General features: G+C 63.3%; 2 protein-coding genes across 7 annotated transcripts; both read left to right on the forward strand.

Annotated features, from left to right (window-relative positions):
• Positions 1–608: 608 nt before the first annotated feature.
• On the forward strand, positions 609–10,135 carry USP36 (ubiquitin specific peptidase 36). 2 transcript variants are annotated; one of them, XM_039562250.1, is made up of 19 exons: positions 609–803; positions 871–1,095; positions 1,807–1,917; positions 2,185–2,287; positions 2,913–2,980; positions 3,381–3,451; positions 3,795–3,877; positions 4,204–4,324; positions 4,610–4,750; positions 5,080–5,180; positions 5,387–5,525; positions 5,738–6,403; positions 6,987–7,090; positions 7,301–7,948; positions 8,196–8,338; positions 8,734–8,898; positions 9,170–9,285; positions 9,376–9,508; positions 9,597–10,135. In XM_039562250.1, exons 2-19 carry the CDS (start codon positions 954–956, stop codon positions 9,599–9,601), a joined length of 3,060 nt encoding a protein of 1,019 aa, XP_039418184.1. In that variant the 5' UTR covers positions 609–803; positions 871–953; the 3' UTR covers positions 9,602–10,135. The 2 variants fall into 2 exon arrangements, with proteins under 2 accessions (XP_039418184.1, XP_039418185.1); XM_039562251.1 differs by having other exon boundaries at positions 7,442–7,948.
• A 171-nt stretch (positions 10,136–10,306) lies between these two features.
• CYTH1 (cytohesin 1) lies at positions 10,307–26,371 on the forward strand. 5 transcript variants are annotated; one of them, XM_039562433.1, is made up of 13 exons: positions 10,307–10,341; positions 18,878–18,960; positions 19,704–19,768; positions 20,450–20,516; positions 20,700–20,818; positions 21,128–21,208; positions 21,304–21,416; positions 21,487–21,635; positions 21,748–21,860; positions 24,254–24,332; positions 24,431–24,502; positions 24,835–24,989; positions 25,201–26,371. In XM_039562433.1, exons 1-13 carry the CDS (start codon positions 10,314–10,316, stop codon positions 25,277–25,279), a joined length of 1,203 nt encoding a protein of 400 aa, XP_039418367.1. In that variant the 5' UTR covers positions 10,307–10,313; the 3' UTR covers positions 25,280–26,371. The 5 variants fall into 5 exon arrangements, with proteins under 5 accessions (XP_039418367.1, XP_039418366.1, XP_039418369.1 ...); XM_039562432.1 differs by lacking the exon at positions 10,307–10,341 and adding an exon at positions 12,226–14,212 and having other exon boundaries at positions 21,748–21,859; positions 24,256–24,332; XM_039562435.1 differs by lacking the exon at positions 10,307–10,341 and adding an exon at positions 16,260–16,382 and having other exon boundaries at positions 21,748–21,859; positions 24,256–24,332.
• The last annotated feature ends 88 nt before the right edge of the window (positions 26,372–26,459 follow it).

The following is a 26,459-nucleotide window of genomic DNA, read 5'->3' on the forward strand; positions in this document are numbered from 1 at the left end:
GCTCTTCCGAACAAGGGGGCGGAGCGGACGCGGCTCGGGCCGAGCCGAGCGAGCCACCGCGGCCGCGCAGAGGCGGAGCGGAGCCGCCCCGCAGGGCCGGCGCGGAAGGGGTTTGTTCCGGCGACGGGCGAGTGGCGGTGCGGCGACACGTGCGTGCGGCGGGACCCGGATGGTGAGCGCTGCCGGGACCGGGCGGGACGGGCCTGGGGACGCTGGGACCTGCGCCCCGGTTCCGCCGCGCTCCTCTGCCCTGCCGACGGGGCCGCCCGTGGGGAGCGGAGCGCCGGGACCGGCAGGGCCGCATATGGCGGCGGCCGGGCCGGGGCCGCGCGGCGACGGCGCTCGGAGCCGCGGGTGGCGGCGGGCGGTGGGTGGGCCAGCCGCTGAGGGGGCCGCGGCGGGTGGCGGCGGGGCCGTGGAGGCGGCCGGTTGCTCTGAGAGCCGGAGCGCGGCGGGGAGGGCCGTGCCGGGCCTGTGCCCTCCGCTCAATCGCCCCTTCCCTCCCTCTCTGCAGCCGCGGCCGCCGGGCCCGCCGAGCCGGCCGCCCACGGCGATGATCGCGGAGAAGCTGCGGGAGGCGCTGGAGCCGGGGCGGCGGGAGGCGGCGGCGGAGCTGGGCCGGCCGCTGGCCGCCGCCGCCCGCTCCGTGCTGCAGCAGCGCATCGAGTTCGCGCCCGCCCGCCGCGGCCTGGCCGGGCAGCTGGAGCACCTGCGGGACAAGTACGAGCACATCGGGGCCGAGGCCCTCGGCCGCCCTCTCGGCATCACCGGCAGCCTTCCGGAGAGGCCGCAGAACCCCCAAGGTAAGTGGAGAGAGTGAAGGGAGCCTCCCCGTGCTCCTACCCCTGGCTGACCCTCTGTTCCCCACAGGCCACAGCCGTGCCCTGCCAGCGGCCGCGGGTGATGGCATCCCCGCGCCGCAGAAGGTGCTCTTCCCAGCCCAGCGCCTCTCCATGAATTGGGAGCGGGTCCACCGTGTGGGCGCCGGGCTGAGTAACCTGGGGAACACCTGCTTCCTGAACTCGGCGCTGCAGTGCCTGACGTACACGCCGCCACTCACCAACTACCTGCTCTCCCGGGAACACGGACGCACCTGTGAGTGGGGACCCCGGTTCAGGGGGCCGGGAGGGAGGAGCAGTGTCTGCCTGTCCTGCTCACAGTGCTGCGGTCGGCACCTCTGTGCCTGGCTCTGGTGAGGGAGTGCAGATATCAGGATGTACCTTCCCTGCTCTGCTCCTTTCTGCCTGTTTCTCTGTCAAGAGTTGGTTCCTGGGTCCTACTCACTTTTCCTGGCTGTAGCAGTGTTCCTATCTTGGCATCTTTGTCTCTGGGGAGACTGTCTCTGCTGGGTGTAGCCGGGACTAAGATGGGCCCAATGGGGCCTGCTGGCTTCTTGGGGGCTGGGCTGGGGGGTCCTGAATAGCCCGTGACTGTGGGGACTGCAGAAGAGCAGTGTGGCAGGCCCTGCTCTGAGCTGTCACCACAGGGAACACACAGGGCTTGCAGTCCCATCCATCGGACTGCCAGTGGGATCTGCCCCTTAGGGCCAACATACGGGCTTGTCCAGTGCATACGTGGGACCTGTTTTCTATCCACGTGAATGCTGTCTCATCTGGGGAGCTGCCGTGGCTGGTCCTGTGGTGGGCTGTACCAGCTGGGATGGCATGGGCTGGTCCCCATGTCCTGGACCATTGAGCTCAAAGGGAAAACTGAGCATGGCTGAGCTGTGTTGGACCAGAGATCCCCTGTACTGCCTCCATCTCTCCTGGGTTTGTCCCCAACATCGTATCATCTCTCCTGCTCCAGGTGCCCATGGAAGCTTCTGCATGATGTGCACTATGCAAAACCACACGATACAGGCTTTTGCCAACAGCGGCAATGCAATAAAGCCACTCTCCATCATCCGAGACCTCAAGAGTAAGGAGGGCTGCCCCCCCACCCATGGCTAATGTGGGAGCAGAACTATTGGGATTGGGGCATGTTTTGGCAAACAGCTCCACTGAGACGACTCATGGAGCCTCAGGGTGCCTGGAGACTTCTTGGGCTGCCAGGGGCTTCCTCTGTGATATGAGTCTGACATCTGGTTTGGGTTGAGGGGACTCGAACCCCAGAGTCCTTGCCCCAGGGAGGGCAGGGAGGGATGGCGTCTGTGGCAGCACGTGCTAAGTCCTCCCTCTCTTGCAGAGATTTCCCATAACTTGCGCTTCGGCAGGCAGGAGGATGCACACGAGTTCCTGCGTTACACCATCGATGCCATGCAGAAGGCCTGCCTGAATGGCTACACCAAGTATGTGGGGCCTGATGGCCCATCACTGCTCTTTGCTGTTCCCTTGCTGGTCCCCTGCACTCACGGGAGTGGACTGTGGAATGAACATGTGCCCCAGGTCAGCCTTATTGTGGGGAGGTTCTGACTCCAGGGGCCTTGGGTGTGGGGTCCAGCTCTCTGCCCCTCAGGGACATGGCTCTGGGCTGTTGTTCACCTTCTGCTGACTCCTCCACCTCAGCATAGCTCCAGTCCTGCCCTCAAATCCTGAGGCTGCTACAGGTTGGGATCGCATCCCAGTTGCTGAGGGATACAGGCCTACTTCCTAGCTCAGCCCCAGCCCTGTGGCTGTGGAAGGGCAGCTTCCCCCAGGCCCTTTGTCCTGGGAAGCACTGCCTCTGCTCTCAGCACCTGGCTCTGAGCTCCAACCAGGAGCTTCTGCTTCTTTGAGAGGAAGGTGTGTGTCGGAGCCTGGTGTCATCCCTCGGCTGCGACACAGAGAGAGCAGCTTGGCAGGGGCTGCAGCTTCCCGCTGCTCCTGGAGCTCCACAGCCTGGCTGCTGGCCAGAACGTGGAGGGGGGCTGTCCTGAGGGGTCCGACGGGGGTGGCTGTTGCAGTGTGAGATCTGGTGCTGCTGTCTCTGTGTAGGTTGGATCGCCAGACCCAGGCCACAACTCTGGTTCACCAGATCTTCGGTGGTTACCTGCGGTCCCGTGGTGAGTACTGGCAGTCTGGGTGTGGGCCTGGGCAGCAAAACCCTTTGGAAAATGGCTTAGCACGTGTAACTTACCCAGAGCCACAGTCGGTCAGTCCTGCAGTACTTGTGGGTCGTGACCCCTGTGGTGGCAATGGGAAAAGCCATTGACTGTGGGACCCAAGTGGTGGGTCCCCAGCTCATTGCCACCAGCAAAGGGACCCGTGTTCCCAGCTATCTGACAACATCTGCTTCCCAACACGTAGTGGATTTGCCAGCCCTCCTTCCCGCAAGGCCGTGAATCCTGGTGCTCACATCCCAGAGCCCAAACCTGGATTGGGGGGACACTGCAGCTGTCTGTGCTGGGGTGTGGCAGGTGCTGGTGTTGTGCCAGGGTGTGCTCATGGCTCTTCATATTGCAGTGAAATGTTTGGAGTGCAAGACTGTCTCGGATACCTATGACCCTTACTTGGACGTGACACTGGAGGTCGAGGTACTGCTGCAGGGTTGGGGATGGGAGTCTCTGCTCTTGAGGGGGAGGTTCCTGCTCTGAGGCTCCTTAACCTGCAGTCACAGTGCTGGCAGGAGGGAAGCAGCTCCTGCTGTTGCGCTTCCTTCCCTGTCTCACGGAGCAGTGCCTGTTGCCCAAGTGTGAGCCACGACTCCTCCATGCAGGCTCGGCAGTGCTGGGGGGCAGAGCAGCCACCACACCGGGGGCAGGCTCAGGACTTTGGGGGAGCCTGCAGCCCTGTGCTGTGTGCCAGTGCCTGGGGCAGGGAGTGGGGCTGTGGTGTGGACAGGCCGCTCATGCCCTGACGTCCACCCTGTCCTTGCAGCGAGCCGCAAACGTCGTGCGGGCCTTGGAGCTGTTTGTGAAGCCAGAGCAGCTGGGTGGGGACAACGCTTACAGGTGTAGCATGTGAGTGTGGGGTGCTGGGGGCAGGATGGTGTCCACTGGTGTGCTGGTGGGAAGGCTGCCACAATGTGGGAGGGCTTCTGTACCTGCTCTGTGGCTAAACCATGAGGTACAGGGCCATGGAAGCCTGTGATGAAGCCTGCTGCTCCTCAGCTCTCTCGTCTTCAAAGGAAGACCTGGGCCAGCGGGCATGGCCATGAGGAGGTGTCTGGAGCAGTACCTGGTGTCAGCAGCACCATTCCCATCGAGTTGGCCATTACTGTGTGGCCAGGGTGGGCAATTGTCTGGATGTTGGAACAGCTTGAATAGCTTGAGCTTTTCCTGGGCAGGTGCAGGAAGAAAGTGTCAGCCAGCAAACGCTTCACCATCCACCGAGCCTCCAATGTTCTCACGATTTCACTGAAACGCTTTGGCAGTTGCGGCTCTTCAGGTGGAAGGAAAATCACCAAGGTGAGTACTCAGCAATCCACCAAGGTGAGTACTCAGCAATCCACAGCCAGGGCTGTGTCCTGGCCCAAGGTCCTGCCCCCCGAGCAGGTCCTGGTGCAGTCCTGCAGCCATTCCCCACTGCTCTCTGTGGGGGAAGTTGGGCTCATCCTGGCATCTTCCTCACCGCAGTCTCTGCCTGAGGAGGACGCATCCCCTCAAGAGAGAGATGGGACTCGTAGCACAGCAGAGCTGCTCTTGCTCTGGCAAGAAAGCCATGCCAGCTCCTGAGACATCTTCTTTCCACAGGATGTGGGATACCCTGAGTTCTTGGACATCCGCCCTTACATGTCTGAGCCTAAGGGTGATCCTGTCACGTATGGACTCTATGCGGTGCTGGTGCACTCTGGGTACAGCTGCAATGCAGGGCACTACTTCTGCTATGTGAAGGTGAGCCTGGGATGCTCTCTTGGCACCTTGTCTGGGCTGGGGCCTGGTAGGTGCTTGTGGGTCCCTGTAGGGTGCAGAGAGGAGGGTGCTTGGCAGGGTGGGTGGTGTGGAGGTGTGGCGCACTGGACATGGGGCACAAACTGTGCCCCACTGCAGGAAACGTGAAGGTCTGCCCTGACAGAGCCCCTGGGGCAGCTGTGGGTTTTGGGGAGAGGAGCTCTGATGACGGGTGCTGTTCCTGCTGCTCTGCAGGCCAGGAGGGTCCCTGGCCAGAGCCTGACCCTGTTCTCCTTGGACACAGCCTGACCACATTCTGTCTTCTTCCACAGGCCAGCAATGGGCAGTGGTATCGAATGAATGACCATGAGGTCCACCCCAGCAACATCAAGGTGGTTCTCAACCAGCAGGCCTATGTGCTGTTCTACCTGAGGTAAGAGAGCAGCCTGTGCCTCCTGGCCTGCCTGCCCTGGCCAAGCAGCCCCAACGCCCCGTGCGTGTGCTGGCTCGGGGAGGGGGTGGCAGGGAGTGGTTTGCTGTAGCACCTCACCTCCTCAGAGCCTCCAGCTCCCCTCCCTCGTGTGTGTCTGCTGCTCACCCACACCCCCACGGCTGATGCCTGTGCTTTGCCCTCCCCAGGCTCAGCTGCCCCAGGAAGAGCTCAGCAGGGCCCATGGCCAAGGCTGCCTTCAGCCTGCCCAGCTGCACTGGCAGTGACTCGAAGCAAATGAAGAAAACTGCAATTAACGGGACCCTGTCTGTGCCACCATTGGGCCCGGTGAGTCCTGAAGGTTGGTGCTCCCAGGAGCTGCTGCTCCGTGGGCACGGGGGGCTGCAGCCATGCCGGGAGATGGATGTGCGGGAGGGTGTTGTACAGGAGGGATCCTGATCCTGCTGAACCTGGGGATCCTGGCTGGACATGGGGAGGGCAGTATCACTGTATCTGTGGCTCCTTGACTTTCCTCACTGAACTTCTCTCTTCTTGTCTAGAAACAAGACAAGCTGCTGGGGAAGGGGCTGCCAGGCCCAGGTGATGTTGGAGTCCCTGTTGCCCGCAGCTCTCCTGGGATGGGGTCAAAGCTGACAAACGGAATTGCTCTGTCAAAGCTACTCCCTCAGATCCCATCATCCAAACTGCCCCACAAAGCCACCCACGAGGCCACACCCCTGGCCTATGACACAGTCCAGAGGCCCAAGAAGCTGCAGATACCTGGCATGCCCAGAGCAGGCTTCCATGTCACCAGCACCGTAAGCGGGGCCAAAGCAGGGCTGCCCACACAGGGCCCAGACAGCGAGAAGCCACCTACCTCATCCAAGCTGCTGAAGTCCAGTCAGGAGCCCAGTGGCTGTGGGGCGATGACCAGGACCCTGAAGAAGGATTCCCATGGCAGTGAAGTAGGGCAGCTGGCCAAGGACACCCACAAGGCCAAGAGCAATTCCAGCAGCTTCTGCACCTCTCAGGGAAGGGACTCTGGCACCCACCTCCCTGCTGGCCCTGGCACCAAGCCGGCTGTCCCTAAAGACTCTGACCTGGCTGCCCCCAAAAGCTCCAGGACAGCCACTGTGAAACCCTCCCCGCTGGGCAGCGCCGCACAGGAGTGGGGCGGCACCACGTCACTGCTGCTGGCCAAGAAACCAGTGCTCTCAACCAAAAAGGTGAGTCTGAGCTTCTGCCCAGAGACTCCGCTCGACATCCTGTGCCTTCTGAACTGAGGCTGTGTAGGGCTACTGCTGACCAGGGGCGGGCGGGGAGAGCCCTCCCAGCTCCTAACCCAGGGCTATGGTGGCTGCTCCGCCCCGACTCTGGGTCGAGGTGTGGGGCCACGCCCTGCTGTTGTCCACGTCTCTGAGTGATGCAGGGGATGGCTCCTGCCCCCTTGCCTGGGACAGAGGGGTGACTGTGCCAGTCCCTGCAGTGGGGTGGCCTTGGCACCTTCTTGGGGTCGCGTGTCCCCTGGGGCCGGTGGCAGGGGGTGATGCCACAGCAGGAGGGTGTGGGCGTGCCTCCTCCACAGGCAGTGTGTGGGCTCAGGAGGGTGCACTGGGGTCTTTAAATTTCTTTCCTTCCTTTTTTCCTTTGTTCTTCTAACTGAACACACTTCTGATTCTCGCACCCCCCACTTCCCTGCCCCTGTCTGTGTCTGTTCTCCTCCCCTTTCTCTGGGCTCCCCTTTTTCTCTTGGCTCATGGAAACCTCTGCTTTAGACCACCAAGTTTTTATTTATGTCAATAACTGCAGGGCAAACCCTCTCAGAAGGTGAGCGTGAGTGACCACCAAGCACAACCCCAGCCCTCAGACACCACCCCTCCTGCTTCCACTCCTAGGCCTCTGGGCAAGTCCAGGTAAGCAGTGCCATTGCTGCCAGGCTCCCACATGGCAGGAAGGCCAGTGACAGCTTTGGGTGCTCCATGGGGTATCTGTGTGGCCTTGCATCTGATTCCGATTTTGTGGACGAGATGGCAGCAGCTGGATGTTGTGCTTCTGCACCTCAGGGGAAGGAGGAAGAGAGGGACTTCTGGGCTTTTAGATCAGCATCTTTTCCTGTCCTTCAGCCTGTCCTCATCTGTTCTTGAACTACCGAATCCTGAAAAGTCTGCCTTCAGCTTCGTGCTCAACTTGCCCACTCAGCTCCCAGCCTCCCTGCTGACCCATGGTTCCACTGCCCACACTTCACACCACCTTCTTCCTGGCAGCAGGGATACGGGATCTGGCCAGGTAGAACCAGAGGGTTCCTTCAGAAGGAAGCGTCGGAAGAGGAAGCATCGTAGCACAGACAGGAGCCCTTGTGCTGTGGCTGTGAAGGACATGGATGAAGTCTCCAGTCCCCCCAAGAAGGAGAGAATTGTTTCTCCAGAGGGCTTCAAGGACAAAGACTCCAGGCCCCCCAAGAAGGAGAGCATTGGCTCTCAGAAGGACTTCATTGATAATGACTCCAGGTCCCCCAGGAAGAAAATTGTCTCTCCAGGGGACTTGATGTCCTTCATGGGGAAGAAGGTGGCAGACAAGGGTCTCAGCCATGGTCCGGTCTGTCAGGACATGAAGAGTGGGCCCAAGCAACATACGCCAGAGCTCAGTATTGACCTGGGCATGGAGCCAACTTTCCCCCTCAAGAGGAAGAAGAAGAAAAAGAAGAATAGGAGCAAAGACAGGCCCTTGAAGAAGACAGAGGAGTGCAGCTCTGGGATGCTGTCTTCGGATAGGTGAGGGACGAGGGGCATGTGAGAGCCTGAGGTCAGGCTCCCTGCACTGTGGTCAGGGGCTTCTCATCTTTCTGCAGGTGGGATGCACCTCAGCAGGGGTCTGGCTGAAGCACCCACTTGCTGGGGGTGGGTTCACCCCTCCCTGAGTGCAGTGCGGGTGTCCCTGGGCCCCATTGCCCTGAGACATTGCCTGAGACTCTCCCACTCTGCTCTGGCTGGAGTGAGCTGACTCTGCTGCCTTCCCCAGCTCCAGGACAACTGAGCCAGAGCCCTGTGAGACACATCAGAGTGTGGAGGCTGGAGAGCACAAGCACCGCAAGCGCAAGTGGATGGAAAGCCTCAGCAGCCTGGCTGCCAACACTGTCCCTGCCACCACCACCAGCAGTCCAGGTCTGACCTTGTGCCCTGTCTGGTGCCTGGCAGGGTCAAGCCAGCTGCTTGTCTGCCCTAGAACCCCCTTGGAGCACTGCTGTGCCATCCCCAGTGCTTGCTGGTCCCACAGCTGCCCGGTGGTGCCTGTGGTCCTGCCCCCTGTCCTGGGCTGCCCTGTCCCAGGCCTGCCTGCTGCTCCTGGGGGGAGCCTGGGAGCCCTTGCCTGTGCCCTGGAGGAGGAAGCGGGGACAGGCTCCTTGATTTATCCCCAGGGCTGGCACTTGTGTGCCCAAACACCCTCACCGATCAGGACCCTGTCTGTCCAAACAGTGTCTCCTGGGATGAGATCTGCCTTGGAGAGGAGGGGCATGGTAGTTCCCCGTGGCCCATTCTCACCCTGCCTGTTTCCGCAGTTGCAGCAGGCGCCAGTGACAAACAGACTGGGGATGAGAGACGCTCCCTGGCTGCCCTGAGCCCTGTGGCTGGCAATTGGGCTGGCACTGCCCCTGAGAGCCAGGGGTCCAGCGTGGTAGGCCAGCTGCTCCAGAATTCCTTGGACAAGGCTTATGGCAAACAAGGTAATCCTGGTTCACCTGGATGGGCAAACAGCCGTGCAGCCCCCCTGCTGCAAGCCCTGGATGGGGGCAGAGCCCTCTGAGCTCCCCCATCCCAGTGCAGGCAGGGGTGCTCCTGGAACCAGGCAGGTGCACCCAGCCATGGGCCTGTCGGGGGTGGCACAGGGTGGGGAGCTGGAGCACGGGGCTCCAGCCTTGGGCCTGGGGGTGGCCTGGTGCAAGGGGGTGCAGTGGGGCTCAGCCTGGTGCTTCTGCTGACTTGGCTGCTCTGCAGTCTTGACCTGGCAGGGTGAGATTTCGGCCGTGAGCCAGGATGCCATTCGGGACACAGCACTGGCCCAAAGCAAGACCATCATTGATGAGTGGGACGAGGAGTTTGACAAAGGAAAGGTGGGTGCTGGCCACATGCTGAGCTGGGGCAGGGGGGAGGAGGCTGGGGCCTCTGCACTCTGACCCGAGTGCTGTCCTGCCTCTGCACAGGTAAAGAAAATTAAGAAGATGAAGCAGGAGCGGAGGAGAGACTCAAATCCATTCCAGAAGTTGCAGAACAAGCGCAACTTCTGGTTGATGTCACATCCTGCCAAGATGGCCAGCCTGGGCCACCGGCTCTCAGGTAAGCAAGCCAGGGGCACAGCGAGCTGGGGGGGCAGAGAGAGGGGGTGGCAGCCTGGTGGGGGCTGACACTGCTCTTTGCCTCACAGGTTGAGATCTGCATCCCCGACTGCTCAGGGAGCAGTCCCAGATCAAGGACCTGGGACAGCACCGTCCTGGGAGCTGTTGGTGGACCGTGCTCAGAGTGGAGGGAATGCAGCCGCAGCCCTGGGGTTGTGCCTTTTCGTTCAGGGAGCTGCTTTTCCAGCTGCAGAGGAGCCTGCCCACACTGCCTTGCCTCCAGCCTGCCTCGGCCAGGCTCCTCATCAGCTTCTCCGTGCCTCTTCCCCTCCTTCCCCCAGCCTGCACCTGTGGGGGCTCCTGGCAAGTGCCTCAAGCCTGTCCCTGTCGCTCCATGTTCCTGTGCCTCCCCTTCCCAGCGTTACCGACCCTCACCTTCCCCTACTTCTCTCACTCCCTGACCCCCATCCCCTGAACGAGCTGCATTGAAAGCCTCCCCCGCGCCCCCCGCCGGCCCGGCCCCGCGCTGGCGCGGGGGGCACCGGGGGGATCCCTGCGGGGCCGGAGCGCTGCCGCCGGGGCTACGGGCATTGAAGGACTGAATGGAATAAATGCCGGTCTTTGTCAATGGGCCGTGCTCGGCTGCGACCGCGAGGGGCGAGCGGGGGGGGGGCACCGGCGCGGGGGGGGCACCGCGCGGGGGCGGGGCCGGCGCGGCTCCGCCCCTCCCGTGTCACGTGGTGCCGGCCGTGGCGGCTGCGGCGCGCTCGTCACGCGGGCGGGGCTGGAGCGGCGGCGGCGGCGGGATGGAGGAGGAGGAGGGCGGCGGCTGCGGTCAGTGCGGGCCGGGGGCGGGCGGGGGGCTCTGGGACACCCAGCTGGCCCGGGACGAGGCGCCGGGGTAGTCCGTGGTCCACGGTGGGCGGGGGCGATTCTCCCGGGCGGGCGCGTTCGGGCCGGGCCGCTCCCAGGTGCGGGACCGGGGGCGGTGGCTCCCGGACGGGCGGGGACTTGGCGGCGGCGGGACCTGCGCCCGCAAGTGACAGAGCGGCCGCGGCCTTCGCGGCATCGTGCGTGCGGCGGCGGAGGAAGCGCCGGAGGAACTGGCCCCTGGTGCCTGCCGGCAGCGCGGGGGGCGGGCGAGCTGCGGGGCTGCCCTCCCCGGAGCGCCGGCACTGCCGTGCGAGCTCCGTGACTCGCTGCCCGCACACCTTCCGCTCGCACTTTGCTCAGGTGCTCCCACGGCACTGCCGAGTCCCGGCCCCGCAGAGCTCAGGACAGGTTCGCCTCGATGGCGCCTGCTGAATGTCACAACCCCCCGGGTTCGGGAGCCCCCGGCGTATGCCCTTGACCCGCTCCCAGGGCGGGCCATGGTGGCTCAGGGGTTGCAAGATCTCCCCTCTCGTGCCCGTGCATTTTCATTTTCCTCCCGCTTCCCTCCGTCCTCCGTGCCCGCAGAGCGTTCCCTCCCGGTGATGAAGACCGGGACTGTGCAGGGAGACCCTGCCTGTGCCTGCTCTGTCCCAGGCCGGTGGTTTTGCCTTGAGCGGGGTCTTTGCTGAGGGGAGACTGGAATCTGGGTGAGATCTGAGGCTACAGCCCCAGTGCTGGAGCCGTGCTGGTGACCATTCTTCCTGGGAGCAGCTGGTGCCAGCGAAGTGCCACTGCCGGCAGTGCTGGTTCACGGGTCGGTTTCCTGCCCAGCTGTGCGACGCAGCCGATGAGGAGCTGCTGTTCCACCCCAGAAATGACTGTGCTTGGCTGCGAGGACTTCAGTGTGTAAGATAAGGAAGGTGCCAGCGGCTGCGGCCTGGCTCGGGTGTTGTCAGATACAACCCATTAGCAGGAGAGCGCTGTGAGCAGCCTCTCGTTGCTACTCAGAATCACCTGGAAGACATCCCGGGTCATCTGTCAGCATCAGAAATGACCCGTTCATCCCGCCGTGGGGGATGCAGGGAGTGGCACAGCCACCTCCAACCCCCGCCACTGTTCCTGTGCTGGGGGCAGCACAACCCATAGCTGCCCTGAAGCCCCTGCGCTGAGTTGGTTTAGCAAAGGACATTCTGCCGAGGCTGTAGCATGGTGGGAGCCGACGGGGATTCTCTTTCTGGTGGGATTGTGCTGACGCCAGTGTCTGCCCCACGGCTCATGGCCTCTCTTCAGCCGTCTGCCTCAGCAGAGACCAAATCCCGGGGCAAGCAGCTGGCAGCACAGATGTGTGCTCCCCCTGCTCCTGCCAGGGTGTGGGGCTGCACTCCCACCCCCTTCCCAGCATCTCACCCTGGGGACAGCGGCAAGACTGAACCCATCCCAGACCGGAACTGACCGAGAGCAGTGGTGTGGGTCAAGCGCCTCTGGACCGTGGGGAGGAGGTATCTTGGCAGGGAACCGTCCTGGCTGCTCCTGCCTTGCCAAGCTGTAGCACCGGTGAGAGGATGTGGGGAGCACAGTCCTGTCCTGGCACCGTGTCCTGAGCTGGGCCCTGTCACGGCTCAGGCCTGGCCCCAGGGAGAGGGGGAGTGGGCAGTGCTGGTAATCCTGCTGCACCCAGGGGATTACCGCTGACTCTGGCCTGGGGATTAAGGGATTTCTCTAAGCAGGGTTGATGCAGCCTGTAGCAAAGCAGCTTGTGCCTGGGGGGGCCTCGCTGTCTGGGGCAGGATGGGTGTGTGATGGCAGGGTGGGCTGAGCAAGGTGTGGGGGATCCCCAGAGGAGGGTGGGCTGAGAGGAGGGTGGGCTGCCAGGTCGCAGCAGGCTGGCTCACCCGGGTAGTCCCTGCCCTCCTTGCCACCAGGCTGCAAAGTCCTGTTGCCAGCGGGTGCTGACAGCCCTTTGGGACAGGCTTAGCTGTTTCGGAGGCATCCTGGTACCATGGCATGCCCCTCTGTGCCAGGGAACACTGCTGGGGGAGCTGCTGCTGATGCCCCAGCCCCTTTCCTTGCACAGTGTGGGGTGAGCCTGGGCAAGTTGCTGGGCCCAGCTTGGGGAGCAACTCTTCCACAGAGCTCAGGAGTGGATTCCCGGGTCAAAGGCAGAGAGATAGTGCAAGGGGTAGCACCAGGCTTGGAGAGCAGAGCCAGGGGCTCAGGCAGAGGCAGTTGTCCAGTTCCTCTCCTGAGGTTTTGGGGCAGAGAACAATGAGCCCTGCTGCTGACACTTGCAATCGTGTCAGGGCTGTGGCTATGGTTTGTAAACGCCCCACCTCACCCGGACAGGGTGCAAGGACAGAGCCAGGCAGCCGGGTCACTCTGTGTGGGAGATGCCACCTGGCCCTGCCTCATCCCAGTCAGAGCACCCCCGTGCCTGTGTCACACCGGGGGTTCTCCAGATGCCAGTCCAGGCCCAGACCAGTACAGCACATGCCCAGCTCAGCCTCCCCTGTGCCCCCAGCTCCCTTTGCTGCCCTTTTGCCTCCCGGTGATGTAGCAACCACTGCTCTGGTCCCCCAGGAAAAGGGAAGTGGTGTTGAAAGCAGAAGGTCAGTCACAGTAGTGAGTGCCTGGCTGCCCTCGCAGCCCCATCAGCTGCTCTTCTCCACTGTCTCTCCTCCTCTCTGCAGTCACACTGCTCCCAGGATCAGGGACTGCTCCTGCCTGCCAGGGTGCCCTTCCCCACTGCCCACCCCATCTGGGCTTCTGCCTGCCCCGCTCAAGTTACTCCTGGCTCAGCGATCCCAGGGGTTGGGTGAGCAGAGCTGTCGAGCTGCTCCTGCCCTGACAGGCCCTGGGGTTTGTTACTCATGGCCATGCCCTGTGCTCAAGATCACTCCTGCTTTGAGGAAAGGAGCTGTCAGTCCGGTTTGGGTTTGCTCGGCGCCTGTGGGGTTGGAGGGTGGGAGGGTTGCGCATTTCCCCAGCTCCACAGCTGTCCCCCAGCCTGGGATCCCAGGACAAGACCCCTCGGTTCCTGCTGCAGGAGCCCCCCACACACCAGGGCCTCAGCAGAGAGGGCAGTTTCTCTGGGGCATGACCAGGGCTTGCTGTCTGCTCGTGCTGGCTGGCTGAGCCTGTCAGGCTGGGTCAGGGTTGGGACCCGGGCCCTGCGCCCCAGGAGCGGGGGCCGTGGTGGCACCCCCACGCTCGCACCGCCGCGCTTCTCCGGGTGCACCTTCCCGCATGCAGCGCTCGTTGCTACGCGACCGCCAGCTCCTGATGCTTAATGCTCTAATACGGAGGGATAAAACCACTCTAAAAATACCCCGCTGCCGGCCCCCCGCGGGGGCAAGGGGACTGCCGGGGGGCAAGCAGCCTGGGCAGGGGGGCTGCTGGGGAGTTCCTAAACTCCTCGTCCTCTGAGTGGCTTTGAGCCGCCCGCTGGGGCTCCGGCAGTGGCACGGACTGGTGTGCCGGTGCGGCGAGGATTGGCTGGGGCTGGCGCGTGGGCTTCTGCGGCTGGAGCTCCCCTACCAGAGCCAGCTCCAGCCAGAACCGCGAGTGCTCCGGCTCCCCTGCTTGCACCCTGCCCCACAGTACTGAGGAGCTGCCCCAGGTACTGGGTACCTGCTTAGTACTGGGGAGCCCACTGCTCAGCCACGTGCACCTGCCTGGCCTCTGTCTGCTCCTGCCTGACCTCTGCCTGTCCCTGCCTTGCCCTCCTGGAGCTGGTGGCATCCTGCGTGGGACCCCCGCAGCATGGGGACAGTCAGCGAGCTCTGCGCCTCCAGTTTCCAGGCATTCCTCTGCCCCTCGGTGGCTGCCAAGGCAGGTAGGCACTGCGTGCCCCCCTCCCCTCTGTGCCGCGGGGTTCCCATCCCCCAGTAGACATGGCGGTGCCCATGGCTCCGGCTCCATATGGCTCCGGCTCCATATGGCTCCTGCTGACAGCAGCACAAAGTGTCCTCGCTGTCTCACCGCCTCCTTCCTCTGCCGGCCTTCCCAGGCTCAGGCCTCTACAAGCACTGAGCCCCTGCAGGATGGACGGGCACCGGGCCCCTTGCCTGGCATTGCCCTGTGCTGGAGCTGGTGCGGCGCTGGGACGGGGTTGTTCAGGAGCCAGTGATGGCGGCTGGGAGGTTGCAGGCAGTGCAGCATGGCCATGGCATGTCCTGCCCTCCCCCAGAGGATGTGTGAGCGCTCACAAGTGCCTGTGGCTACAGAGGGGAGGGTGGCACTCTCCAAAGGGAATTTTGTGTGGGAAAGCCCAGCTCCTGCTGCGTTGTGGGTGTGCTGAAGGTCAGCCCCCTGTGTGAGCTGCTGCTGGCTGCTGGTTCCTGCCCAGCAGGGGGGCTGCACAGTGGGGCAGGGGGTTGCGGGACCTCCTCAGCCAGCCCTGTGGCCGAGCAGCTGGGGCTCTGCTCCTCTCAAGGCCTGGCACCGTAAGCAGTGCCGAGAGCAGGTGAGATGCCTGCCTGGCTGCATTCCTTGCACCTGCACAGTGCCTGTGGACATGGTTGAGCCAGTGCTCACCCAGCCATGCCAGAGGCTGGGGGTCTGTGTGTGGGAATGGTGGAGCCTCGAGCCACTAGGAGCGAGGCAGTGGCTGTAGAGGGAGTTCCCTGATGGGCTCTGGGTCAGGGAAGCGGGGCTGATGGCGTGATGGGGAGGGCTGCACAAAAGCAGGAGAGTGTTCTGGGCACAGGGTTCAGCAGCCTAGGGGGGCCTGTCCTGGAGCTGCCTGTCCCGAAACCCTCCTCCTGATGCACCTCAGCTGTCGGTGGGGAAGGATGGGGCTGACGCAACCCAGGGTGCGCACGCGGCCATGGTGAAAACAGGATGTGGTATGAGGAGACAGGCAGGATGTTTCTGGGGGCCCCATGGGACCCCACCAAGGGCACCAGTGGGTAGCGGCACCCGCAAGCAGCATGCAGAGACCCTGGGCTCATCCCCGTGGTCTGCCTGACCCCAGGGCTGTTGCCCCTCTGGTGTGGTACAGCGTGGGCCGGCAGCAGGGCTGGCAGCTGCTGCTGCAGCTCAGGGGACCGAAGGACACCCCGAGGCTTCTGAAGCCCACTCTCCCTTACTCCGTAGCTGTCATTCTGGGTGCCGTGTCTCCATCTCGTGCTGCTGAGCAGGATTTAGCTGAGTCAAAGCAGCCGAGGCTGACACAGCCTCTCCAGGCGACTGATGGGGACAGGGACGTGCTGGGGTCGTTCCTGCTGCGCGCACGGCCCCGCAGTGCCCGGACCCTCCACACGGGGGTCCTGCACGGAGCAATGGGGTCCCTACAGACACCCCGTAGTAAGGGGGTGAGGCAGTGGGGAGCAACATCCCGTGGGGACTGGCATGGCTCCTAGCCCTTCTCCTGATCCCAGTTCTTGTCCCAGCCAGCTGTGGGAGATGCCATGGAGGGGAGCAGGCACCAGTGGTCCCCACAGCCAGCACAGGCCCTGGACCTGCAGTGGGGAGGTCTGGCAGAGATGGGGGGAGCTGCAGGGCTGGGGGTCTGCTGGCGTGTGGGGGCCCAGCTGCTGGAGGGGAAGGGTGGGGATCCCGGCACTGCGCAGTGAGCTCAAGATGTACCCGGTCGAGTGTCCTGGCAGGCCCCGAGGAAGGAAGGGCTGGGCCAGCCCAGGGCCTGCCTGGCTGGGACCCCAGCACATCGCGTCCACCGGCCCTGAGCCAAGGAGGGGGAGCAGGGCCCTGGAGCCCCATTTCCCACCCAGGCGGGAGCACAGGCGTTAAGGTGCTGGCGGCTCTGGCTCATGGCGGCAGGAACAGGGTGTTGCTGGTCCTGGCTCTCGGCGAGGCCGCGGTGACGCCCAAGAGGCCCCGGAACTCGTTGGTACCGCGGCCCTGAGTCACCGCGGAAGCACCGGGGGTGCAGGTGTCCGCACCCCGGCACGGCAGCGCTGCTGCAGAGCCCCTGGCAGCTCGGGCACGGCCAGCGGGGCCGGGGGAAGACCCTGGCAGGATGGTTCTCAGGGCAGAGGGCAACGGTGAGCCGGGCCGGGGCGCGGAGGGCCGGGGAGGGGGGGCGGTGGCTCCGTGTCTGCCCCGTTTCTCTGCCGCCAGCCCTGCTGCGGGCCCCGGGCAGCGGTAGGACAGGGGACGGGGCAAGCAGGGCCCTGCGCCGCGGGGCCTTGCCTGGGCGAGGTGCGGAGGGGGCATGTACCGCGACTGCTTCCGAGGCCCCAGTGAGCCCAGAGCCCGAGACAGACGGACGAATCCTGCTGGCGGCCCTTGCCGCCCGTGGGCAGGTTCCTGCAGGAGCTGTGGGAACCCCCCAGCTTCCTGTGCAGGTGGGGAGGCGCTGGGATCAACCATGCTGGGATCCCGCAGTGTGGTGGGATGCTGTGTGACTTCTGTGCCAGGCTGAAGCCAGGGGAAGCGTCTGTTCCAGCCTCCCGCCCCCGGCACTGCTCTGCCTGCGGCCAGGCTCACTGGGGCTCTACAGGGCAGTTGCTGTGCAGAGCCAGCGAAGGGTTAATGCCGCCTTCCTTCCCCAGAAAAGCTCCTGCGTCTGGGGTTTCTCTTCCTCTGGCTGCTGCTGACATGGCTGGGCTGCTTGTCACGAGTGCTCAGCCTCCACCGGGGAGGGACCTTCCGGGGCTCTGGAACAGCCCCGCCGCCGTCCCTGCTGCCCTGCAGCGTCTCGTCCTGCACCACGCCTATCCCGGGGCCACCGGGACCCCCGCTGGAACCCCTCCCCACTCCCAGGTGGGCAGGAAGAGGCAGAGCTGAGGCCAGCTCCAGCCCTAGCACGAATTTGACTTTCCCTGCGGCCAGGTGGGGGGGTCCGGCAGCTGGACAAGAGGGTCCTGCAGCTAGGCAGGAGGGTCCTTTGGCGCATGCAGCAGCCCAGGGATTTGGGGGGGTTCTGTGTCTTATGGGGGTGTGACGCAGCTCATCCCTCCTGCAGCAAGCATGGGCTTGCTGGGAGCCTTGGGGCCTGGCAGTGTGGGGCTGGTGCCAGTGGGAATGGCGCTGGGGCATGCGGAAGGGGCATCAGCACAGCTCTGGTACTGTAAGTAACTTTTAACCTGGTGCTACGAGCCGACTTGTCTGGTTCAGGCTTCCTGACATGGGAGACTGAAAGTATTGGGAAGTGTTGGTGTCGTGTCTGAGGGACAGTGTCGCAAGCCGAGGCGCCTCAGCCTTGGCAACAAGGAGTTGTGAAGGAGGAAGCTTGTCAGACCCCAGAGCAGAGCCGGGGAAGTGCTGAGCTCAGAGATTCAGGGTGCAGGGTCGCTGTCACCCAGGGAGCTCCCACTAAGGCAGCAGCACTGTGGGGAGAATCGATGCACAGCTGAGGACGGTGCTGGTCCAAAGGCACGTGGTGTCTGGGCAGTGGCATGGGGCAGTGACTGCGCTGGGAACACTCTGGTGAGTCTGGGCTGGTGGCAGCGGTGGCTGGGAGCCTGTGTGTACATGGTGGCACATGGGACCTCAGTGGGTCAAAGGGTAATGCTTGGGGCAGGGGAGGATGGTGACAGCCCTACAGACAACCTGTTCCCAGCACCCCAGGGCGGGTGGTGGGGGTGACACAAGAGCTGAGCTGGCAGATCCTGCTGCCACCTCCCTTGGGGACAGCGCTCTAGAGGGATGGTGCTTTGGTGTCCTTGCGGGCGACCTTGGTACAACACACAGAACCCACTGGCAGAGGTGGGAGACATGGGCATAGTAGGAGGGCTCAGAGCACTCTTGAAAGGGGCAGGTGACCTTGGGGACTGGAGGGAACAGGAATGGGATACCTTGTCACCGTGAAGCAAGGAGGTCACGTGCCAAGGAGCACTAGGAATGTTCCTGGAGCAAGGGGACCATGTGGCGGCCCTGGGCTCGAGCCTCAGAGATGGTGTTGGAGAGGGGGTGTCTGGCTCCCCAGGGTGACAGCAAGGTGTAGGTGTCACGGTGTGCAGGTGAGATCTGTCTGGAGTCTGCACCAGCTCCAGGCTCTGCCCCAGAATAGTGAATCTGCTGTAGAGGGAGCTGCAAGGATGGCCAGGAACTGGTTTATGTTTGGGGCTGACCTGGTGCAGCAGAACAACCTGCAGGGCTGCAGGTTGATGTGGAGCCTGTGCTGCAAGGCACAGCAGAGCTGCCCAGCCATGGCACGGACCAGAATGGGCACCCACCGAAGCCCGGTTGGAGTAGAGCAGAGTGAAATGGCACCTGGGGGAGCAGCAGGGCCAGGGCTGGCAGAAGCAGTGCTGGAGGTGATCCGGGGCCGTGTTGGTTCTCACTCTGCAGCTGCCATAGTTTGAATGAGCAGATGCCCTGGCCCTCAAATTCCTTTCATGCCATTGGTGCCACTTGGCCTCTGTGTGGGGCTTGCAATGCTGCTTGCCAGCCCAGCTCCTCCTGCTACCTGGCACCTCCACGTTCTGCCTCCACCCAGCCCACATCTGCTGGCTGGGAGCTGGCTCATCACCAGGAGCCTGGTGGGCCTGATTCCCAGGACCACACATGCTGACCTGATCGTGTCTCTGCTCAGTGCCCAGTGACCTGACCCCAGAGGAGTGCCAGGAGCTGGAGAACATCCGCCGCCGAAAGCAGGAGCTGCTGGCTGACATACAGGTGTGATGCCAAGGGGCCCACACAATCCCCCTGTCCCAGAGACAGCAGTCTGGGTGGCAGGGGACAGTGTCCCTGCCCGCGTCACTAGCAGGGTCCCTGGAGCCCCATCCAGGATCCCTCGTGTTGCTGCCCCACAGCTCTGCCTCCGAGGGGCTCTGGGGACAGGGAGAGGGTCCCAGCTGGGGTGTGATCCCAAGTGGCAGCCAGCCATCCTTGCCCTGCCAAAGCAGCCATGTCTTTTCCTGTGCCCTGCAGAGCTCCAGGCTGTGCAGTTGTGCCATTCCCTGGGGCACCAGTGTCTGTGCCAGCCCTTGGCTGGCATGGGCAGTGACCATGTCTCTGGGCCAGGCCACTGCCCTGGCAAGTGCCTGTGAGGTCGGGGCTCATCTGGGACACTGTCAGTCGTGTCCCTGATTAAGGCAGCAGAGGCTAATTACTGCCATATGCTGGGCATGATCTGAAGGGATTAGGGGTAATTTTGTTAACCTCCGAATCTCTTCCTTCCTGCATGCTGGGAACACGGCAATGCTGCAGGGATTAGCCACAGGGAGCAGCCAGCCCCACCACCAGTGCCCTCCGAGCGGGTTCAGCCCCTGGGCAGCGCTTGGGGGTGGGGGGAAGAAGGGAGGGAAGGAAGGAGGGGCTGCAGGGCCTCTTGGGGGAATGGGGTTGTCTCCAGGGCTGGGGGCTGGGGGGTTTGTGGGGGAGGCACCTCCTTGTCTCAGTGCCCCCTCTCCCCACAGCGCCTGAAGGATGAGATAGCAGAAGTGACGAATGAGATTGAGAACCTGGGCTCCACGGAGGAGAGGTGAGTCCCCAGCGCCATGCAGCCCCCTCGGGCTCGCCTACGCTGTGCAGGAGCCAAGGGCAGCTGAGCCCTGGCCCACGAGTACTGGTGTGAGCAGCTTTCCCAGGCTCTCTGAGCTCCTGGGAGCGGGATCCCAGGCTGATCTGCTGCTCCCAGGTCTATTTTTCCAAGCCCCAGCCCCTCTGTCTGGCCACGGCCACTGGCGGGTTTTGTTATTCTGAGCTGGTGCAGTCAGTGCCAGCCAGGATTAGGGGAGTCCCGGCAGCCGGTGGGAGCGGACTCCCAGCACCATTCCCAGTTACCCACTGGGGCATGAAGACTGTCCCCTTCTGCCAGCCCCACCGCTCTCCCCAGAGCCCTGCCACAGCCAGCCTGCCCAAGCCTCTCCGTGTCTGAGCGACCTGACAGATGCTGTGCCTGCACCCCCTCTGCTCAGGGTGACCCCCAAGGATGCGGTACGGCAGCCCCGCTCTGTTCTGGGGCCTGACAGGCCGAGGGCAGCCCCAGGCCATGGCGTGGGGCAGACACAGAGCAGTGTGTTGGCTTTGCCCTGCATGGGTCCAGCATGGGGGCCTGGCTCTCCTCGGTCCAGGCTGATCCTCCCCACAGTGCACTGCCCCAGGGGCTGGACAGAGGCAGTGGGGCCCTGTTGGATGCTCAGAGCTGCTTCATGCCTTGCAGGAAAAACATGCAGAGGAACAAGCAGGTGGCCATGGGCAGGAAGAAGTTCAACATGGATCCCAAGAAGGTAGTGTGGGATGGGGAGCAGGGCTGGTTACCAGCCTCTGGGGGTGTGCAGGGCTCTGCCACCTCCCAGTCTAGGTTCCCGGCGCTGGGGCAGAGCCAGCAGCCAGGGCAGGGACTGACAGTCAGGGGGCAGGCTGGCGGGGGCAGACACAGACCTCGAAACACCTCTCTTGCACCACTCCAGGGAATCCAGTTCCTGATCGAGAACGACCTGCTGAAGAACACATGCGAGGACATCGCTCAGTTCCTGTACAAGGGAGAGGGCCTCAACAAGACAGCCATTGGCGACTACCTGGGCGAGAGGTGCTCTGGGCTCAGGTTTCCTGGGGGTGTTCTGGGCTCCTGTCCTGCCACCTGAGAGATCTGACGCTGCAGCGCTGAGCTCACAGGGCAGCCGCGTGGGGGTACCTGGGGTGCCGGGGGGATTCAATTCACGGCTGGCACTTGCAAGTGGCTGATTTGTGCAGACCAGACCAGGGCTCAAGCAGGGGGTAGCTGCAGCTTTCCCCCATGAATGAGTAGAGTCTGGAGTAGGGCAGGGACAGTGGAGCCACTCAGCAGTCACAGGATTGCTGATCATGCATCCCTCGTGCTCTGGCTTTGTTCCCACAGGGATGAGTTCAACATCCAAGTCCTGCATGCCTTCGTGGAGCTGCATGAATTCACTGACCTCAACCTTGTGCAGGCCCTGCGGTGAGTAAGGGCTGGGAGCTGAGCGTGGTCCATTGGGGGTGGTGGGGGACCATGGAGCCCCCAAATCAGCGCCACGACTCGCTCTCTCTCCACAGGCAGTTCCTGTGGAGCTTCCGGCTACCGGGGGAGGCGCAGAAGATTGACCGGATGATGGAGGCCTTTGCCCAGCGGTACTGCCAGTGCAACCCTGGTGTCTTCCAGTCCACAGGTGAGCACCCATCCCAGATGGTCTCCCTGGCATCCTGCCCCACAGTTGACTTTCCCCTCTGCCCCTGCAGACACCTGCTACGTGCTGTCCTTTGCCATCATCATGCTGAACACGAGCCTGCACAATCCCAACGTGAAGGACAAGCCCACGGCAGAGCGATTCATCGCCATGAACCGCGGCATCAATGATGGGGGGGACCTGCCTGAGGAGCTGCTCCAGGTGAGGGCCAGGGTGTGGAAGGGCCAGGGCCAGGGCTGCAAAGCTGGCCCAGAGCAGGGCCCACCACAGGGCTCCAGGGCAGAGCACAGCTGATTCCGTATCACTGTACTAGAATCTGTACGAGAGCATCAAGAATGAGCCCTTCAAAATCCCTGAGGATGATGGCAACGACCTCACCCACACCTTCTTCAACCCCGACCGGGAGGGCTGGCTCCTGAAGCTCGGTGAGTGCCAGCAGCAAGGGAGGGCAGGCTGTCCCCAGGGCACGATGCCCCTGGGCTTCCCACACCTCTTCTGCTGGCCTGGCTCTTCAGAGCTTGATGAGGCTGCAGAGAGGCACAGCCTTCACAGGAAAGGCATCTGTACATCCAGCCCTCCATCTTCCCTTGGCTGGGCAGCAGGAGCGGACTCAGAGCTGATGAGGCCCTGCAGAGCGGCTGGGTGGGTGTCCTGGGGGATTCTGCCTCTAGGCTGGGCAAGCCCCTGGGGTGCAGAGCTGGTACCAGGGTCTGGTGTCAGAGCACAGAGACCTCGAGGCCCTTCAGGTCGCTGAGTCACAGCAGGGTGTGTCGGAGCAGGCCCCGGGAGTGAGCGGCGAGCTGCCCCAGGCTGCGTGTGTCCCCCCTCCATACCACAGACAGCCCCTGCCTCACCTTCTCACAGCATTATCACCTCCGCATCCCGGCTCCACATGCAGGCAGCATGCATGGCATCCCTGCTGCACCGCCCGGCTCCACAGCCGGAGCCCTCCACGCCCTGGCTCCTGTGGCTTCTCTTCTTGGCACCTCTGGGGAATCCTCTGCCTGGGTTTAGCGAGGGGGGATGGGTGTTGGCAGGATCAGGTCCAGTGGGGCATTTCCCCGGGGTTCTGGCTGGGCTCAGAACTCCTGGTACATGGCCATCCCCTTGGGAGGAGAGAGCAAGAGCTGCCTGCTCCCTTCCCTGGGCTGGGGGAACGCAGGACAGCCCCAGGCTCTCCTGTCCCTGACTGGAGGGGCCCTGTGCACCCAAGTTCAGGTTGGCACCACGAGTGGGGTGGCAGAGAGGCAGCAAAGTGGCCATGGACACCATGGGGGGCAGGCAAGGACCCTGCCGGTCAGCCATGGGGTGGATGGAACCAGGCCCTGTGCCCAGCAGCCAAGGAGCCCCATCCCACAGAGCCACAGTGAGCCAGGGCAGTCAAGCCCCCACGGCCCTGCCGCTGGCCCAACCCCTCACAGCTTCCCTGCTGCAGCCCGGCCCCACTGACCTGCAGGGCAAGGGGGGGCTTTGGGGTTCCTCTTTTTATTTTTTTCCCTTTTTTTTTTTTTTAATTTTCTTTTCTCCCTCATTTATATGTTTCCATGATTTTGGCTCTTCCTTTCCTTGCCCCCAACTCCAGGAGGTACGTACCCCTCTTCCCTGCTCTGCTCACACTGCTGGGGCTTCGTTCCTTTGCGTTTTTAATTGCTGGTGATGAGTCTCATTGCTGCTGCTGCTGCTGCTAACCCCACACCGCCCAGGGACCTCGCCTGCTGCAGGACAGCCCCTCTCCACCTCCAGGCAGGGATGTGGGGTGCCGGCCCTGCCGATGCCGCACGCTCCCCAAGGCCTGCGGCCCCCTCTGCCACCCCGGTGGAGGACGGGGCCACAGTGGCACCTTGCCACCTGCCCGGCTGTGCATCGCCATGTCCGCAGACAGCTCAGCCTGGCCAATGGGTCTTCGCCTCCGGTGCCACAAGGGATGGGGACAGGCTTGGGGTCTCCTCGAGAGGGGCCCCAGCCTGTGCACGGGTGGTTAGGGTGTGCCAAGTGCATGGAACTGGATGGGAGCAGGCAGGATCTGTCTGCGTGGTACCCTGTGCTGTGCTAAGGGCTCACAGCAGTCCCCAGGAGTGCACCAGCACTGCTCCAATGCCTGCACCCCGAGGTGTCTGGGAGCAGTGGTGCTGGCCCTCAGAACTGCTGTGGGGCAGGGACAGGGGTGGGCTGCCAGCTGGCCCAGGGGAGCAGGGGCCACAGGGCCTTCCTGGCAGGGGAAGGAGAGGAGCTGGACCCCGAGTGTACACCGTGGCTCCTTGTATCCATGCTGGATCCAGCCTGCAAGGGTGGGTGCTCGTCCCGCATTCAGCACTGCTGCAATGGCTGCGGTGGAGGGGAGCTGGGCCCGGGGGTGAGCGGGGCGTATGCCCAGGGACCAGCTTCTCCCACTGTGGTGGCAGCTGTGGAGCTCGGCCATGGCCTTGGGTCCTGCCTTGCCTGGGCTCCAGGACGAGGGGGACCATGGTCAGTGTGGACAGAAAGTCTCCGTGTCCTCCCAGGGAGGTGCCTGGCCGCAGTTTCCTCTAGCTGTGCTGAATCTGTGTTTGGGTGGGAACGGCCACAGCACTCCCAGCCTGGCACTCCCGCCCTCGCCTCCATCCTCATCCGTCCGCTTCCTGCTCTGGCTCTGGCTCGGTGCGGTGTGTGCTGCCTGCTGCTGCTGCCCGCCGCTGCCTGGCTCTGCTTGGCTCTGTGTGTCTGCCCGGGCCCTGTGCTGCTGCTGGAGCCTGTGTGTCCATGCGGCTCCCGCGCTGCCGAGCTGCCGTGTGCCCGGCTGTGCTCTGCAGGGCTGTGCCCGACTGTCCCTCTCTGCATCCAGGAGGCAGGGTGAAGACGTGGAAGCGGCGCTGGTTCATCCTGACCGACAACTGCCTTTACTACTTCGAGTACACAACGGTGAGTGGGCTCCGTGCAGGGTGAGCTGAGCTGGGGCAGGGAGGGGGCTGGACTGGGGGTGTCCACCCCACTGCTAAACCTCTGCTTGGCCGCTCCAGGATAAGGAGCCCCGTGGTATCATCCCCCTGGAGAACCTGAGCATCCGTGAGGTGGAGGACTCAAAGAAGCCCGTGAGTGCTGTGGCAGTGTCCTCTGGGGTTTGGGGGCAGCTTTGGCCTGGGCAGAAGAAGCTGGGAGGTGTTTCAAGACCCTGAAATGTCCTGAGGAGAGACAGGGGGCCCCAGAGTGGTCACTGCCTTCACCATCACAGTGGCTGGGTGCAGATCTGGGGCTGGTCACTGCAGGGGCACATGGGGGCCAGGGGGTGACCATCACAATGGGTCTGTCCCTCTCTGCCATGCCGGGGTGGCTGTGCCAGGGGTGCGTAGCTCTGCCTTTTCCCTCCCAGTCTGGGGTCCCCTTTGGAAGTGGGGGCTGTCTCTGAGTGGTCTCTCCTTCCCAGAACTGCTTTGAGCTCTACATCCCTGACAACAAGGACCAGGTGATCAAGGCCTGCAAGACGGAGGCAGATGGGCGTGTGGTGGAGGGGAACCACACCGTGTATCGCATCTCTGCCCCCACGCCTGAGGAGAAGGAGGAGTGGATCAAGTGCATCAAGTGAGTGCTTGGAGGAGCATGAGGGGGCAGGGGCACAGCAGGGACCTACCTGCTGCCCTCGAAGGGGACAGTGCTTCCCAGGGCATCCTGCAAGGATGGGGGAAGAAAACTTTCCCAGGGATATAAAGGGACCTGCCCAAGGCCAGGCCTGGCAGGTCACACCCATCACTGCAGCAGTTTGGCCTGACCCCAGCCCTTGTTCCACTGCCAGGGCAGCCATCAGCCGGGACCCCTTCTACGAGATGCTGGCTGCCAGGAAGAAGAAGGTCTCCTCCACCAAGAGGCACTAGCAGCCAGACTGGCCCTGCAAGGCCAGCGTGCCCCTGTAGCGGACCAAGTGTCCCCCCATCATGGGGGCCTGTGGGGCAGGGGCCACGCTGCAGGCTGGCCCTCGAGGCCCAGGGCCCAGCTTCAGCTTCGCCATTTCTTTACTGTGGGGGGAGGGAAGGGGCACAGGCATCTCAGTGTTTCTGGCCCCCCATCACTGCCGCATTGCTGGACAGCATCTTCACAGGCTCAGGCTGGAACACAGCACCCCTGTGCGCCCCTGGGAGCCCTGGCCTCAGCACTACGGGCACCCTCCCTGCCTCTGACCCCCAGGAAGCCTGCGGCCACATGGCACTGGGTCCCCCCAGCACCCATGTTCAGACGCTCTTGGGATGTCCTGTCAGGAGAGGGAGCAGCTCTTGGTGAGCAGCTGGCGGTTTTGGGGTGCCACAGGTGCTGGGGTGCAGAGTGCCAGCCCCAGGGATGCCCTGCAGAGATACGGCTCCCAGCCCTCGTTGTAGCGGGCCTGGGTCTGTCCCACGCTGCTGCCTTGGACCCTCCCAGCCGCCCCCTGCACTGGAATGGTCCCCACAGACACAGGAGGCACAAAGGGTAGGGACTGTCACCGCTGTGTTGAGCAGTGGTGCCACACAGGGCAGAGATGTAACCTCACCCAGCCGTGGGGGTTGTGGCTTGGATGTGGGGGCACTGGGTGGCATTGCCCCAGCGCATCCTTGTGTTGCAGCCCTCGTGCCAGGGTAGCATGGTGCCAGGATGGGGCACGCCCAGAGCTGGAGCCTGCCCTTGGCATGGCTGCTGGTGGGGATCTGGCTGGGTGGGGGCTGTGGCCCCCACCTCTCTGCCTCACAATCGCCTGTGTCTTGTCCTGTCCCCATCGCCACGTACGGTCTGGAGGCGTCTGGATCAGTATTAGTCTATTTATCAGAGGTGTAAATACTCCTGTATAGTTTTCTCCTTGTAGATTATTTTGTATGTGGGTGGTTCAGTGCAGAGGCCTCACAGGAGTGGGGCGGGGGGGCAGGATTTTTTATTCTAACCTTTTTTTTTTTTTTTTTTAATTTGCCATGGCCTTGTAAACTAGTGCTGAAGATCAGCAGCAAATAAACACTTCCACCGCACTTCGCGTGGCCTCCTGTGCTCTGTGCAGCTTGGGGCGGGCACGAGTCCCCTGCCACCGTCAGC

Source organism: Corvus cornix, chromosome 18 (assembly GCF_000738735.6).
Source record: "Corvus cornix cornix isolate S_Up_H32 chromosome 18, ASM73873v5, whole genome shotgun sequence".
NCBI classification, from domain to species: domain Eukaryota; kingdom Metazoa; phylum Chordata; class Aves; order Passeriformes; family Corvidae; genus Corvus; species Corvus cornix.